Raw genomic sequence first — 16162 nt, 5'->3', positions numbered from 1 at the left:
TGCTCTTTTGAATATGGGGTTGTCAGCGGGACGCAGTCCTCAATTATGGGATCTTTGGATTGCTTGTTTTTCATCGACTCTTTGGTTCATTTGGCATTGCAGAAATCGAGCTCGATATGAGGGTATTGAAGTTAGGGTGTCACAAGCTTGCCGGTTAATTTCTAGTAATGTTGCAGCCTTAAGTCGGTTGTATTCGGGTTGCATGTTCAATAATGTGCAGGAGCTTTGTGTCATTAAAAGAATGGGTGTTATATGCAAACCACGTCGGCAGAGGCGGAGGGACACAGGGGCACACTGGGTCACGTGCCCCAGTTTTGATTTTCAAAACGATATATAATATATTAACCGGTAGAATGAATGAATAACATGCCAGTTCAGTTGGTAGAGCACATAGCTCTTAACTTTGTTGTTGTGGGTTCGATTCCCTTAGCTGTCTTGGTTCTTTTTTTTAGACCAAAGGAAAAAGAAGAATGAATGCAGATCAGTTTTGTCCCTTTTGGACCTAGGTCTTGAACCCCTTTTGGACCTAGGTCTTGAACTTAACTTTTTTTTTTTGACAAAGATGTTAAAATACTTGAAAATAAAATTAGATCCTGTTGCAGAAAACATCGAGTATAAATAGCACATTGGAGTTATTTTAACGGTTTTTTTTTATATTTTAATATTATTAATTTCTTTTCGTGCCCCAGTAAACTTAAATTTCTAGCTCTGCCACTGCACGTCGGGCGCCTCGAATTATTGAAGTAAACTAGTTAACCCCCCCTTTTGGTTGGATCAAAGTTAATACTGATGGTGCATGGAAAGTGGACTCCAACCAAGCTGGATATGGTGGTGTTTATAGAGACTACAAAGGCTTGGTTATAGGTGCTTTCTCTTCTACTCTTGATATCCCTAGTTCTGTGGTTGCAGAGGTTATGGCGGTCATTAAGGAGGTTATGGCGGTCATTAAGGCTCTCGAACTAGCTTGGGTTAGAGATCGGAAGTATGTATGGTTAGAGGTGGATTCTTCCCTTATACTTATTTTTCTCCGTTTTCCTCATCTGGTGCCTTGGAGGCTTCGTGTGCAGTAGAGCAATTGCTTGCATCGTATCTCTCAAATGCATTTCAAATCTAGCCATATCTTTCGTGAAGGCAATCAAGTTGCGGATGCCCTTGCCAACTATGGTGCTTCATCAGATGGCTTTACTTGAGGGATTCAACTCCATATTTTATGATGAGTCATTGTAATAGGGACCGTTTAGGTCTTTCTAATTTTCGATTTCGTTAATTTTTATTCTTTAGATAGGAGGTTAGCGGCGTTTCTTATGCCTGTCCTACCTCCTTTCTCTTTGTAACCTTTTTTTTATAATAAATTTCACTCGCTTGGTCGAGTTTTCAAAAAAAACAAAAAAAAAAAATCGTTAAAATACTTCAAAGAAATCAAAACAAATGATAAAAGGTGTTTTTTGTGGTGAGTGCATAGAAAACAAAATAGACAACATTTTTTCTCAACAACAATAAAACAAAAATTATAAATCAAACAAAAGCGATTTCATATGCCAACTTCTTCATCTTACTGGAAAAGAAATACCTAGCAATCTACAATTGTTTTAATGCTCACCATCCTTGGTCATATTTTAATTGGCTTTTTAAGAGTGCATAGGATAAGAAGGGACATAATGGCTTTTGCCATACAATTAAAAATCCCAGTGGAATTGTGGAAACCCTGCCCAAAGAAAAAACTATTAATTCCCCAAAAGAAACCTAATTATAAAATTGGTTGATTCTCAATCTACATAACAAGGAGAATAAGAATTGGGCTAGAGCACTTGTAGGCTTTCTCAGGGTTTTGGGTGTCTGCCCAATTTTCACTACGTAATCCTATGCATACATAGCATCACACTCAAGACTCAAGAATAAGGTCAGCATCAATATCTCTGTTTGACCTAATTCAGTTCCTCTCCCACAGTTTCATGCATTGAATTCAAGCTCCATATATCTATTCCAAGTCAAATTTCATAATCTCTAGAACACCAACAAAATTTCTGACTTGCTGTATGTGTCACTTTTTACTATTTCTGTTTGAATATTCTTCAAGATGTTAGATTATGTGTGATAATTATCTAGAAGTTCATATGATTATTCCCAGTGATGCAAGACCCTGCTGACTAGCTGCTCAATGTCCCTTTCCAGCCTATATGCCATATTTGAAATATTCAATGACAATTTGGAGTATGTGGACCTGGACTGGGTTTGAATGAGTCCAAACACATGTAACTTTAATTGTTCATTAGTCCATGTAAACACTTTACTTGTCAAGGCTTTCAAGTTTCAATCATGTAGGCTTTGATCTAATTCTCTCTTTTCTTTCTTTTTAGGCAGAGATAGAGATGTCTTTTGAGATTGTTTGCCCTTTATATCATTCTAAGTACCTTTTTTGTGCTTATTTTGTAGACATTAGGAATGCTATGTTCTTTGAAGCATTATATATTTCATAATTACTTGCACTACAACTATTATTTTACTAGATTTTACGGTAAAAAAACCTAGAGTACAATTTATTTCGAAGTAGCACATAATTTTGTAGAATTTTCATAGTCTTAATTTGTTTGCATGGAGCTAGGGAAAAAATGTAGGTGAGCTAATTCACCTAAATTTTAGATTTTCACTTGCTTCATAAGGGAAATTTAGAGTATTATTAACCAAAATAACACTTTTGAGATACTAGAGGTCTAAATCCTTTTGGATGTATATAGTAGCTCTTGTCTAGCATCCCTCTTCAATTTTGCTTGTCAAGTTAAACCGACTAAAACAAGGTTTAGGTTCGAAAAATAAAAATCCCTCAAAGTCTAAGAAAGTTGCTGCAGCACAAGTGACCTGTTTTGAGTACCTTACCAAGCCTCCTAGTCCTAGTGAGAAATGAGAAGGGCAAGGAGAAAATTTAAGTTGTTGTTTTTGTTTTGTGACTTAGCCTATTTACTATGCTTTTGTGTAGTTTATAGGCTCACTTGAAATAAGTGAGCATTGATTTGTATTAGTGAGTGGTGCTAGCATATCGCTCGTCTTACTAACCATATATGGTAATGGATGATTGGATGATATGTATCTGTGCTGTTTTGGCCTTTGCTATTGAAATCCCTAATTACCGATTCAAAAAAAAAAAAAAAAAAAAAAGGTATATAAATTGTTAATGTCGTGAGAAATTTTTTTGATTCCGTACGGAGCTTAACCACTCCCAACCAATATTATCATCGTTTGACTATATTACTTATTAATCCGCACAAAACATCAGTTGACTAACATTTTAACAACGTGCAACTACATCAACCATTAATATCATACACATCTCCAACCAAATTGCTAAACTGTTGTACCAAAACTTAACTAATGCCTTCCAAACCAGTGCACTGTTGACATCACCTGATCTCTATCGATCTAATCACCAATATATGTATTCAACTAATCTTGCTAATGACATGGTTGATATTTTAGACCAAGTGGAGCCAAACCTCTTAATCAAATTAATACATGGTCGACTTGGCTTCCATGGTAGGCTTGTGGCTTGGACCAAGAAGGCTGGGTCAGAATGTGAGTGAGTGGACCATTCTAAAGTTCCTAACAAATTCTTGGCGGGTAATGTGCTCCTTTTTCTCTGCTACTATGGAAGACCAGACTACCTTCTTCCCTACATCTTTGCTTTACTTTCCGTATACGATACACTAAACAACACAATATCTCTTCAGCTATATTAAATACATACCGTTTACAAATTCAACCATTTTCGCACCTTTCCTAGAGCCTGAAACTGTTGCATGCTTCTAACTGAACAGAGTCTCCAAGCTTTTCTCAAGGTTCATAGCTCTGCTTCTGTTACTTTTTGGTTGCTTTGGTTCCCATAATTAATGGAAATTAACGTTGCTTTTTCCAACATTAATTACTAATTAGACGTACGGGTGTAACCTTGTTTTTGTCAGCTTGATTCTTAAGCATAACGCTGTCTCTTTCGTTTCTATGTAAATCTCATTTCTTATGTTCTGTTTTGGGTTTGAGTTTTTCGGACCTCAACGTTTTTGGGTTTGATGAACTTCGGTAAAGTTGCAAGCTTTTTGAATTTTTTATATGAGAATTGGAATTGGGTGTTTGCTCCTGCCATTCGATTTTGAATTGAGAATATCATGATCATCGTTTAGAAATCCTGCTTTGCAACTTGCCTACTAAATGTTTGATATAAGTTCTCCAAGGTCTTTGAGGGCTGGAAAATTTATGTGAATTACTTGTCCAAGCTCTTAGCTTTTATGTGTGTAGCTTACATGGTTGTTCTCTCTTTTATGTTGTTTCAGGGTGGTGGAGATTAAATACTTAATTGGGTCGATCCCAAACATTTCAAGACTATAAACTTTCCCTTGTGTTAAAAAATGAGAAAGCAATTGCAGCGCCAGGACACGGGATTTCCGAGCAGTCATCAAGGCTGCATGTGGAGCCTGATGCATATCCTTGATTACCATCGTTGGCATAGTGTCAAGAAGATGCTTCCAGGCCGAAAGCACAGCAGAGGAAGAATCAGAGGTAGGCTATTCCCAGTCCAAATCTTTTATCAATATTACTTATTTAGAAAACAGTTATGTCTTAATTGGTGCTACTCTGGCAGATTTTTTTGCTTCTAAAACGGTTCATAGGGTGTTCCATTATCCCATCTATGTAGTCAGTGTTTTAGACCAGATAGAACGAGCTACTGAAAACCACTATATATGCTTCAGACACAAAAAATTGCTTCTATTCAGATAGCTGTCTAGAACTCAGTATATTAATTGTATAGCATTTGATAATGTATTCGTAAGTAACGAAAAGAAAAGGTATTGTCACTAGGAGTTCTGAGAAAATTTTCCATTTTATGATACATATGATTTGATTTTATAAGCTTAGAGAGATCATTTATTCTTGTAGGTAGTGGAAGTCGAAAAGCAACTTTGAAAAACCGCGACAATGGTGAAATGAAAGAGTTGGGTGCTGAAGCTGAACCCTTGCTGGTATGTGACTTCATGTTACTCTTTGATTTATCACAGAATTTAGAAATTTAAGTTGTGATGTGACATGTTGCATGGAGTTGTGGTTATTATGCAGTGAAACATAAAGTGACAGTAACTAAATGTAATTTATGTTAGGTCAAACAGAATGGTAAAGAAACGAGCTCTGCAAAGAAAAAGTCTAAGAAATCTCAACTAAAGGCATCAAAAGCTAAACAGGTATGTAAAGAAGAAAGCCACAAAAGATGGATTGTAAGCTTCTCTGGGCAATTATGGTTGTGGAGAACTAGTGAAATGCATGATGTAAAGCCTTCAGATGATTTTTCGAAGGCGCCTTATGAGTTAGTTGCATTTAATGAAAACTGTACCCTGGAACAGGCAATTTCTGCAGAAGAAGTCATGGAGTCCCCACCAAGCGAGAAGCCAATAACAAGTAATCAGCTGAAAAAAGACATTTCCCACGACCAGTTTTATGATCATGTTGATCTTTTGGAGCTAATTAAGGCAAACAAGGAATTTTTCTTAAAATTCCTTCAAGATCCAGATGTTAACAGAAACCAGTTTCCGGGCCTGCACAAGTCCAATACCAAAGTAAGATTAACAAAATCAAGTTCATTTCCTGTAGCTGATTCGTCTAGAGCTAGAAGTGTTATACCTAGCACATTAAAACACAAGCAGAATGAAATCTGGTCCGTCCCAATGGGAGAAAAACTTCTTGCTAGTACTCGGGCACCAAAATTAGTGACATCCGAATCTCAAGAGGACCTGCCTGAGGGATTTAGATATCAAGGGTGGAATCAATTGGTCATGAGTCGTTTTAAAGATATAAAGCAGAAGCTAATGCATGCACCGCAGGAGAGCAAGAAGGGAAATACTCCCACTCCCACTTCCACTGAAACACTCATCCCTGAAGACCCTTCTGGATGTGATGGTAAAGAAATGTGTGAAACACCAGAGATGATCACTGGTGAAGAGAGAAGCAAGATTGATGGTTTGGATGATACTCTTGGAAAGCGAAAACGCCGTGTAAGTAGAACCTCCTCTCTAGATGAGTCACTCGATAGATATAGTCAGTTGTTTGAGAGTAGTTGCAGAAGTGAGGCCAAGTTGCATCACTCCATGAGTTTAAAGTTAAGAAGTGAAGAAAAAGTTACTTCAACTGGGAATGCTCAGAAATCCATCAGAAGAAATCTGTCACTACCTGACCTTGACTCTTTGTGTTCCTTTCTAAATGGGCCACCTAGAGATGCTTTTCGCTTAGGGATTCCGGTTAAAAATGTAGTGGACCACAAGACAAGTAAGGAAAATGATAGTCATATTGGTCCCAAGTCGGTGAGCCTTAATGTAGATACAGGTAAGTCTGAAGGACTAGAAGCTATTTTAGAGACAGAGTTCCAGAATAGCATAGAAGAACAAAGTGACAGAGAGGACCTTCATGAGTATGTAGTTGAGCCAGAAGAAGAAGAAGAAAGCCGAACTCATGAGTATGTAGTTGAGCCAGAAGAAGAGGAAGAAGAAGAAAGCCGAACTCATGAGCAACGAGACATTGGTTTTACGATGAGTCCTGAAGGAGAGAAAGCACAACCAAGTGGAAGTTGTACTTTTGAATCTTATTCTTCAGAGTTGTCAATCTCAGAAGGTAATACTGTTCATACATGCCTATTGTCACTGCACATTTATTTTTACATGTCTCAAGTATTTTCTTTAGTTTTTGACCATTCAATATGTTAAATAACTGAATTTCTCTCATGATTGTTTACAGAACTCTGCAGCAGTGCAAAGTGTGAGCAAACTGAAATCGAACAGACGAATGTGGACCATCACTCCTCACAATTTGTAGACAAAATGGATGATCCTGAACTCAACTATGTTAGAGATGTTCTTGAGCTGTCAGGTTTCATGGGAAATGAATACCTTGGAACATGGTACTCCATGGACCAGCCTTTGGATCCTTCAGTGTTCAAGGAATTGGAGGCTCGATTTCAGCATCAACTCGATTTTACTGAAAATTGGGATCACCAGCTTCTTTTTGATTTAGTGAATGAGACACTCCTTGATATCCATGAGAGATCATACACCTACTTCCCAAAGGCCTTGTCCTTCAGTGGCTCCAAACACCGTCCAATGCCGAAAGGGCAGCATCTTCTTGAAGATGTGTGGACAAGGATTAGCTCACATATGAGCTTCAGGCCAGAGCTGGTCCAGTCATTGGATGATATCTTGGCTCGAGATTTGGCGAAGGCCGATACTTGGATGAACCTTCAATGGGAAACTGAGTGTGTGGCACTCGAACTTGAGGATTTGATCTTTGAAGAACTATTAGATGAAGTTATCTGTAGTTGATGTTAGATGAACTATTAGATGTAGCAGTCCTTGTACATAATAGTTTTGTTTATAGTTTGTTAATATATGTACCTCCAAAGTTTTGCAGTTTCCTATGTTTTGTTTTTGTTGAACGGAAAAAGTCCTGCTCTTTGCATCTGAATGCCATCACTGCCTTCAAATTAGATGCTGAAGATGTACGAGTAGGTTTGAAGCTGAGTACGAACATTTGATGAAAGAGTAGTCATTTATGTACTGTCCTTACAGTTATTGATCCGGTAGATGTAATTTTATTTGGACCCTAATTTGGGATCCCAAACAATTTCCATGATGATATGAAACGGTAAAAGAGTCTGATTCATATTGTTTGTATAAGAGTGGAAATATTTTTCTATGCACTGTCTGTACCAATAGATATCAGCCGATGATTTTTAATATATATTTCTTTTAATAACAAAAAAATATACTTGATGTTATTCAATTGTCCATTCTTGTTGGTATAAGTGTACGTCGGTGCACTGAATACTCCATCATAGAAGTGCTTTTGTTACGTAGTGCTTTCATTGAAAGTGGTTTTCTTAGAAGCGCAAAGTTTTTCATAAAAAATTTAAGAATTTTTGTAAAAGCACAAAAAAAGAAGAAGAAGGTTTTATAACTTAAAAAACTATTTTAGCTTTCTTTACCCAAATTTTGATATATTGAAACCGCTTTAAAGCAAAATAAAGTTCTCTGGTACATTAACGTATCAATACATTATTATAGACCAACTCTTTATAGAAGTAGACAAGCTTTTAGCCTGATCTCAGATAGAGTTAGAGCAACTCCAACAGCTTCTCTATAATTTTTGTATTATAGGGAAGCAAAAGTCAAAACTTTAAGCAATTTTTCTTCTTCAACTCCAACAGATTCCCTAGTTTACAGCAATCTCTAAAATCTCCAAATTCTTCCTTAAAATTTTAGAGATTGCTGTAAATTTAGGGAATTTTGTTTTCTCTCTCCTCACTTTCCCTAAAATGGAGAAAGTTATAGGGAATCTGTTGGAGCAAAAGAGGCTCATTTTTCCCTAAAATAGAGAAAAACTAAAATATGGGGAAGCTGTTGGAGTTGCTCACTCTACCTCTAATATCGAATTGCTCTACTTGATGTATCAAAACGTTAATGTCCCGTTTTCATGAACTCTTAAACAAATCACAAACAGACGGTCCTTTCGGGTATTATAATTGGGCCTTTGAATGTGTTATTTCATCCCATGCAATAACAGCCCATTGTGATCATTCTATTCTAACCCACAAAGCCACGGCGGTTGTAGTGTTCTCATTCTCGTTGCGGCTTTGCTCATTCTCATTTCCCAGGTCCCAGCCTTGCTTGCAATTTCAGACTCTCCCTCATTTCACCTCTCTCTCTCTCTCTCTCTCTCTCACGCAAATTGTAGCAAGCCTCAGTCCTACCTACTCTCTAATCTCACAGCGACGCAAAAGCAGGTGACTTTTCTCTCCTCTATTTCTTTCCGTTGGTCTTCTTTGATTATTATTGCTGTATGCAATGGCATCTTTTGGGTTCTGTTAGAAGTAGGGTTTAAGGGTTTTAGCATAAACTGGTTCAGACGCTTGTTGAAATGGGCATGCACTATTGATAATCTGTACGACTTTGTTCTCTCAGTTTTTGTAAAGTTTCTTGCTTTCATTAGTTTTTAGTAGCAAGATGTTTGATTCACACTGATACCATAGTACTGCAAGGTAATTTACACAAAAGGGTATCCTTCAGTTAACTTCTTCAACTAGAAAGCATGATACTTTTGAAGGTTAGTGATGATTGAGGTGACTTTGATGGCATTAATGCCTTAAAAGTATTCTGATAATGCAAATTCTACTGATGCAGTTTTGAACATAGAGAGAGAGAGAGAGAGAGAGAGAGAGAGAATTCTTTAACACATCTGTTGAATGTTCATTTGTCTGTTTTGATAGGCAATCCAAATCTAGTGAATGCATGATATACTAGGGAATAGCTTAAGAAGAGTTTGAGGGATAAAACAACAAAGACAGATGTGGGTGCAGCGTGCTAAACCATTTAGGCAGATAAGGGCCTTGAGTCAGTCTTTTAAGTCTCCATGGATTTTTTCGATATCGTCTTCCTACTCAGATACTCCTCACAAGAAGTCGAAGCTTGCCCCTCTACAGGTTGCTACATTTGCCCTCTTATTAATCCTTACTGTTATCATTTTTCTTGATTTGAGTATCTTTATCTAAAGCATTGTATGTTTGTAATTTTGGGACCTTTTAACTTTTTAGGAAAGGAAAATGATAGACAGGTTTAGGCTATATGCTAAAGGGGGCGGTGGTGGCAGTGGTTGCTCCAGCTCTCGCCGTAGTCGCCATGACCGCCATGGCATACCTGATGGTGGGTTCTCTATAATCATTTTTTGAATGAGCAGCATCTTGTATTTTATTTTAGTTCAAGCTATTTCAAGAGTTCTATGTTTTCTTTTAGAAATGTGAAACTTGCTGTTCTGTATCACTTCTGCATCTAACCCTGGAGCAATGCAGGTGGGAATGGTGGAAGAGGTGGTGATGTGATTTTGGAATGTTCTCCAACAGTTTGGGACTTCAGTGGTTTGCAACCTCACCTTGTACGGATATCTTCTATTTTCCATGTTTATGGACAATCTATAGATTTATTGTCCTCGATTGACAAAATTAAGTTTCAGTTGTGTTGTTCTGCAGATAGCACAGAGAGGGGGACATGGATCCTCGAAGAATAAAATTGGCACCCGAGGAGCGGATAAGGTTATATCTTTTTAGTAGCCCTCATTATGTTAAAAAATTGTGTCATATCCCACCTATTGAAATTAGAAAGTAGAAGTTTATAATGAAATATCTTTTTTATGTTGGTAGGTTTCCCAAGTGCCCATTGGTACAGTGATTCATCTTATGAAGGGTGAAATTCCTTTTGTTGCTGATAGCCATGTTTCTAAAGATTTGGATCCATGGGAGCTTCCAGGTACTCCTATTGATGATGTAACTCGCTCTGACCAGCAATCTGCCCCTAGTGGTCCAAATATGGCAGTGGATACTGGGGGTAGCTCATCATCTCGACCTGAAAGAATTGTTGAGGAATCAGTTCTCATGAAGGAAATCTCCCAAGTTGAATCCACTGAGGTTCCTACTCAATCTCCACCTTCTTTGTCTGAGATTTGCACAGAAGACGAGACAGAGGAAGAAGAACAAATTCAATACAACGTTGCTGAGTTAACAGTAAGAGGTCAACGACTAGTTATTGCTCGTGGAGCGGAAGGTGGTCTAGGTAGCGTGTCTCTCAAAGTCCCAAGGAAGTTCAAAACTGATTCGTTAGATGCTCAAGTATCTGATGATGATCAGTTGACCCTCGGTGCTGGTTTGCCTGGTTCTGAAGCTGTTCTCATATTAGAGCTAAAGAGCATTGCTGATGTGAGCCTAGTGGGAATGCCGAATGCTGGTAAAAGTACTCTATTAGGGGCTATATCTAGGGCTAAGCCTGCAGTGGGCCATTACGCCTTCACCACTCTTAGACCCAATTTGGGGAACCTAAACTTTGATGACTTTTCACTCACAGTTGCTGATGTTCCTGGACTCATAAAGGGTGCCCATGAGAATCGTGGACTTGGACATGCATTCCTTCGCCATATAGAACGCACAAAGGTTATAGCTTATGTGGTGGACTTGGCTGCTGGATTGGATGGTCGAAAAGGAACCCCACCTTGGGAACAGCTTAGAGATTTGGTCTTAGAGCTTGAGTACCATCAAGTGGGTTTATCTGATCGACCATCACTCATAGTGGCAAATAAAATAGATGAGGAAGGGACTGAAGGCGTGCATGAAGAACTGAAAAGAAGGGTGCAAGATGTTCCTATATTCCCTGTCTGTGCTATTTTGGGGGAAGGAATTCAAGAGCTAAAGATTGGTCTTAGGAAACTTGTGAATGGTGAAATGACAGACAGACTCCAGGTCGATAAAATTATGGTTGATTAAAGGTTAGTGATACCTATTCAATGAAAAGTGTTGTTTTGCCTGAATAGCACAAGGATCATCTGTTGAGTTGTAGTTTAAGTTGCAGGTATTTCCAAGCCCATGATTTAAACATTCAAATTTCAAATTGGCCTCATACTACCAGTTTATCTTTAAATGTTTGTTGATAAGGGTTTGATTATTGTTTGACTGACTCTAAATAGCTCCAGTGAGTTTAACACGTAAATTTGTTTAACAGTCCCTCTGCCAAAACTACCCGCCCTTTTATTCAATTAAGCTATGTCTACATTATAAGATATGATGAAACTATGCCGACTGAATCCTATATAATGGGAACATCCTGTTATAGATGTACAGATAAGTTTCACTTCTACTAGAGATGTGATTCACAATATAATCCACAAATGTGATGCAAATAGTTTTACCTTATCCTTCATGCACTAGGGGAACTGTCGAAAGTGTTATAATCCCTGATCAAGCCGTCACATTATGCAGAACCGGGACACCATTGATAAACTTCAACTTTGATAAGGCAACTATCTGAATTCTATTCATCATACCTAGTGCACAATGCATTATATGACTAGCACAAGACCCATGAATCTGATAAACTAGTTGTATATACAAGTTACAACGGCTGTATCTAAGCTTTTCTTGTCAACAATGTGAGTTGTTTCCATGAAAATGGTCTATAGAATTTTCTCACATTATGTGTCTTAGAACAATCATCATCAAATGAATATGAAGCTCATTGTCTCTTTTTGTGCATTGCCTCTCAAGAAACGAGTTATGTTCAACAATCAGCTTCTGTTACTATGATGGCTTTCTGTTTTTGTTCTGTTTTTCATGTATCAACCAGTAAGGTGAGTAGGAGTCCAAGCCTGTTAGTAATTACAATGTCTGAGTAGGATCATTCTGATTGAACAAATTTTATTCGCAAACATGATTGTTTATGTTATTTATCATGAATATAATAAGTTTCTGCATCTTCTGGGTATGTTTTATTTCTGGTATTGTGCTGTTATTCAAAACCCTATCAAATGGAGGATCCTAGTTCATTATTTCCATCTATTTTGTTTCATACCAGAGATAATGGAACATGACTAACCACTCAACAAGATTCTGTATACATGTAAGTCTAGCAATTAGTCATGAGATCCTGGGCAAAAACCTCTGCAGTACTGGCAAATCTATATGAACAAATTTGGGTGAATCAATTAGTAGATGGGAAAGATACTGAATACAACATTCAGGAAATTACAACATTTACGAGAGAGTTTCTGCATGATTTCCTCTCAGGTTCATTGTTTGAGACCTGAGAAAAATGTACAAACAAGCAATCCAGGCTCTATCTGCTGCATGCAGAATGACCAATAGGCAGGTTCGCATACACTCAGTTTTCTGAATATCTCGTTCTTTAGGAGATATATGCTCTCTTCTGTGTATCAAAATTCATCTTTATGGGAAATTAAAGTCTAATATATTTTTCTAGTTTTGATTTTAGATTCTCAATATTGCTTGCTTATGTATATGGTGCAACTTACATGGTTAGTCTGGTTACTAGTTAAGAAGTTTTAACGTTTGGAAATAAAATAGTTACCAGATTTGCTTGTTTTGCAGAGCTATTTTTCTGAGGATTTCATGATACTAAAAAGGATGGTTCATTTTGTTCCACAACAAGATTCTACCCTCCTCTGTCTTGATGGTTAGTGTTGAGCCTACATTTCTCATTGTTGGATAGGAGAGGTTAGCTTCACGCAAGTGATGATTCCATATTACATAGCTTTGATATTTAATATTCCAAAAGATATTGGCAAGTTAGAAACTTAGAACATTTTAGAGGAAAAATAATTAAGAAGAAAATAAAAGCAAATGGAGAACCTTTTGTTTTAAAAGAGAAAAGAAAGAAAAAAGAAATGTAGACCACTGGTGAAGAGATTTGAAGAGAATATTTTTTCACTTTTGGAGTCACAATTAAAGCAGGCTCCACAATCAGGGGATAGAAGCTCTTCAAGACCCACCATATGAAAATGGTACATCAACAAAAAAGTCCTAATTATCATATTTAGCTTAAGGCCAAAGTCAAAAAGTTTCATGTTTGGCTACTTGCACCCCTATACATGAGAGAGACTATCTAAAATACATCAAACAAAGCAAGTGGGATTCTTTTTTTTTTTTTTTTTTTTTTTTGAAGATGGACAGATTTTGCATATATCTTTGGATATATACATGAACAAATGGGTGTCAAGAAAACTTGTGTTACTTTCTTTGATGTGGTCGACTGTCTTAGATATTAGAGTATGAATATAAGAAAAGATTTCATATTAACAAATTAAGGGACCCAGGACAAGAACAATTCAAATATTTCTTTAATTTGATGTGTACATCTTTGTCTGAGAAAAAGCATGTTTCATGCCTGTAGATGCTATGCCAGCTTAAGACAGTTTATAGTGGCCAAAGAAAAACACAGGATGATAATATGTTTACATTTTGACAATTGTTTAATTTATCTTCAAGATGAGGGTTCATGATTATAGATAAATGTGTATGTGACGAGGAGTATTATACTATTCAAATGTTATCACATATTTATTTTATTAACAAAAAAATAGATGCTAAACTAGAAAAATTAGGAACTCATGTCACCACAGTAAAGAAATGATGCACGCGGAGCTGAAGTGATGTATCATATACATAAAGGCACAGCTTTCATTTTTCTGGGGTTCTTCTGGTAAACATAAGTTGATCGAAACATTTTGGTTTAGGAAATTACCCACAGAAAATGACCGCTTATGTGTGTTTGATTGATCTACCAAGGACTCTTATTTATGTGTAGTTGTGGCCATATTTTAGTCTTAATTATGGCTCTATCAATGGAATGTCTGAATCGTCACTTCTTTTTTAATTTGATTTTCTGAATACTGCTAGCTTAGTTGACTTAAGGAATAAGGACCAGCTTCATAGTTCATTATCCATGTTTTTTTTTCTTCCAACAACTCTTTGACTCATTAGTTGCACTGTACCAATGGATTGTCTACTTAAGTACTTATAGCTAAGCTACCTTTAGTCAGTTTAGTGCATAAACATGTGCTCTTCTTCTCAAAGGGGAACTTTTTCTCAACAAAAGATAAACCATTGCCCATTAAAAAGAAAAAATTCCTCTCAAATAATAAGATATGATTGGACTTGAGTGGTGCACATGAATGCTGAGAAATATGTTCGGATATCTACTTATATTAAACACTAAATAGCGTTGCTTTTAGAGTTAATATTCATATTGAAAAGACAATTAATTGGAGAGTTTTATTGGTATAGACACCGGAAATTCTAAAAATATAAGTAGAGCATCCAAACTCTAGTATTGGTAAGCTATATGGGCAAGTGAATTTACTAGTTCTATAAAGATATCTAGGATTCGGCCACGTGTATGGTGGATATCTGCAACCTTTATCTCTCGTTGCAGTATAAATAGCAGTTGAGGCCTTGCTAGAGAACTCATCCCAGACTTTGAGTGTATACAATTCCCAGAATTAATATCTTCTCTTCATTCCCAAAAACTCTTGAAAATATGTCTGGGTGTGGATCAACAAGCTGCAAATGCGGTTCTGGCTGCAAATGCGGCTCTAGCTGCAAGTAATTAACTCCCCCATTCTCCTAAGATCTGGATCAATTGCTATATTTCATACAAAATACTTATTTGTAACTTTCTCTGAAACTATGTACTGTATATGCAGCTGTGGAAACTACCCAGATCTTGAGAGCAGCACAACAGCAACCATCATTGCTGGGGTTCCATCAACCAACGTGTAAATTTTTTCCCCTCGACTTTTCATGTGCATGAGATCTATTTTAGTTTCACATCATTTTGTATTGAAGTAAAAAACCATAATAAATAAATTAGGGTTTTAATTTCATGACAAGACCGACTAAACCTAAGTTTGGTGGCTAAAATTTTATTACACTGACAGGTGCTTTGAGGAGTCAGAGATGAGCTTCGGTGCTGAAAATGGCTGCAAGTGCGGCCAAAGCTGCAGCTGCACCTCATGCGGCTGCCACAAGTGAAAGAAGCTAGGCAGTGAGCTGCAGCTCATGTGGTCTATATAAATAAGAAAATATTGTTTAAGATGAATTCTCCAGTTGGGTTGGAGACTAGCTTATTATTGTGTAAAATAAGATTTGGCTTTGTGATCTGCAAATCCACATCTCCTAGCTAGCTAGGATTTGTGATTTGTTTTGTGGTTTACTACCTTGAATATGATCATGTAGCTTTCTTAATTGTGTTTTCTTCTGCTTAATTTCCTGTGGATTTCACTATATGGAGTGAGAGATCGAACTATAATATATATGAAGAATTAAGAGCTCCTGTAAGCTGACCATGCCATTAGCAGACCACATACTATAAAGCAGGATGCATGGCATCGGCTAAAGTATTACAGGTCCTAGACCCTATGAGGAAAATTTTGAAAACTAGTCCTTTCTTCATTCAACATTTTTGGACTAATTCCATTGAGCAGTGCTCAACACCCTCTCGTGTTGCCATTAGTGTTAAAACATTCTTTGAGGGTTTGAGCACTATCTGATGGTTATAATTTTTAGCTGTATAATTTTGTAAGACTCCTAGTCTTTACTGAAGAAAAAAAAAAATTGAAAGACTCGATCTGAAATCAGAAGCCCAAATGAAGAACATCGAACTTGATGTATCTTTCTATTTCTTTGATGTGATAGCCTTTCAATCAAAGCCGTGTGTCATTGACCAAATAACTACTAAATGGTATGAAACTCTGGAAAATGGTAATTTCACCATAAGAGAAAATTCTAGTATGCTTCTGAACATGT

At 37.0% G+C, this 16162-nt stretch overlaps 3 protein-coding genes across 11 annotated transcripts; all 3 read left to right on the top strand.

Annotated features, from left to right (window-relative positions):
* The first annotated feature begins 3604 nt into the window (after positions 1-3604).
* Positions 3605-7719, top strand: LOC133732710 (protein TRM32). Of its 4 annotated transcripts, none has more exons than XM_062160293.1 (6): positions 3605-3830; positions 4320-4545; positions 4924-5006; positions 5151-5222; positions 5382-6642; positions 6766-7719. In XM_062160293.1, the coding sequence occupies exons 2-6, from the start codon at positions 4395-4397 to the stop codon at positions 7344-7346; spliced, it is 2148 nt and encodes a 715-aa protein (XP_062016277.1). In that variant the 5' UTR covers positions 3605-3830; positions 4320-4394; the 3' UTR covers positions 7347-7719. The 4 variants fall into 4 exon arrangements, with proteins under 4 accessions (XP_062016277.1, XP_062016278.1, XP_062016275.1 ...); XM_062160291.1 differs by having other exon boundaries at positions 3606-3830; positions 5142-5222; XM_062160292.1 differs by lacking the exon at positions 3605-3830 and adding an exon at positions 4050-4068 and having other exon boundaries at positions 5142-5222.
* A 900-nt stretch (positions 7720-8619) lies between these two features.
* Positions 8620-14662, top strand: LOC133732183 (probable GTP-binding protein OBGM, mitochondrial). 6 transcript variants are annotated; one of them, XR_009856974.1, is made up of 8 exons: positions 8620-8806; positions 9290-9502; positions 9614-9722; positions 9869-9951; positions 10046-10108; positions 10217-11331; positions 12626-12703; positions 12947-14662. XR_009856974.1 is itself a non-coding variant. In XM_062159672.1 (7 exons), the coding sequence occupies exons 2-6, from the start codon at positions 9368-9370 to the stop codon at positions 11327-11329; spliced, it is 1503 nt and encodes a 500-aa protein (XP_062015656.1). In that variant the 5' UTR covers positions 8620-8806; positions 9290-9367; the 3' UTR covers positions 11330-11331; positions 12947-14662. The 6 variants fall into 6 exon arrangements, 4 of the variants coding, with proteins under 4 accessions (XP_062015656.1, XP_062015655.1, XP_062015654.1 ...); XR_009856973.1 differs by having other exon boundaries at positions 12626-12707; positions 12947-13056; XM_062159672.1 differs by lacking the exon at positions 12626-12703.
* A 135-nt stretch (positions 14663-14797) lies between these two features.
* Positions 14798-15601, top strand: LOC133732184 (metallothionein-like protein 1). The gene is made up of 3 exons (XM_062159673.1): positions 14798-14959; positions 15061-15132; positions 15295-15601. The coding sequence occupies exons 1-3, from the start codon at positions 14895-14897 to the stop codon at positions 15386-15388; spliced, it is 231 nt and encodes a 76-aa protein (XP_062015657.1). The 5' UTR covers positions 14798-14894; the 3' UTR covers positions 15389-15601.
* Positions 15602-16162: the final 561 nt, after the last annotated feature.

Source organism: Rosa rugosa, chromosome 2, assembly GCF_958449725.1.
Source record: "Rosa rugosa chromosome 2, drRosRugo1.1, whole genome shotgun sequence".
NCBI lineage: Eukaryota > Viridiplantae > Streptophyta > Magnoliopsida > Rosales > Rosaceae > Rosa > Rosa rugosa.
Note: the sequence above shows the minus strand (reverse complement) of the source record. Positions and strands in the feature narration are given on the sequence as shown.

Excerpts from the sequence above, each read along its gene's own strand:
- LOC133732183 (XM_062159672.1), top strand. The coding sequence starts at position 9,368 with ATGTGGGTGCAGCGTGCTAAACCATTTAGGCAGATAAGGGCCTTGAGT. Across the intron at positions 9,503-9,613 it reads CGAAGCTTGCCCCTCTACAG|GAAAGGAAAATGATAGACAG; the intron begins GTTGCTACATTT and ends TTAACTTTTTAG. Across the intron at positions 9,952-10,045 it reads GTGGTTTGCAACCTCACCTT|ATAGCACAGAGAGGGGGACA; the intron begins GTACGGATATCT and ends GTTGTTCTGCAG.
- LOC133732710 (XM_062160291.1), top strand. The coding sequence starts at position 4,395 with ATGAGAAAGCAATTGCAGCGCCAGGACACGGGATTTCCGAGCAGTCAT. Across the intron at positions 5,223-5,381 it reads AGGCATCAAAAGCTAAACAG|GCAATTTCTGCAGAAGAAGT; the intron begins GTATGTAAAGAA and ends ACCCTGGAACAG. Across the intron at positions 6,643-6,765 it reads AGAGTTGTCAATCTCAGAAG|AACTCTGCAGCAGTGCAAAG; the intron begins GTAATACTGTTC and ends GATTGTTTACAG.
- LOC133732184 (XM_062159673.1), top strand. The coding sequence starts at position 14,895 with ATGTCTGGGTGTGGATCAACAAGCTGCAAATGCGGTTCTGGCTGCAAA. Across the intron at positions 14,960-15,060 it reads AAATGCGGCTCTAGCTGCAA|CTGTGGAAACTACCCAGATC; the intron begins GTAATTAACTCC and ends CTGTATATGCAG. Across the intron at positions 15,133-15,294 it reads GGGGTTCCATCAACCAACGT|GTGCTTTGAGGAGTCAGAGA; the intron begins GTAAATTTTTTC and ends TTACACTGACAG.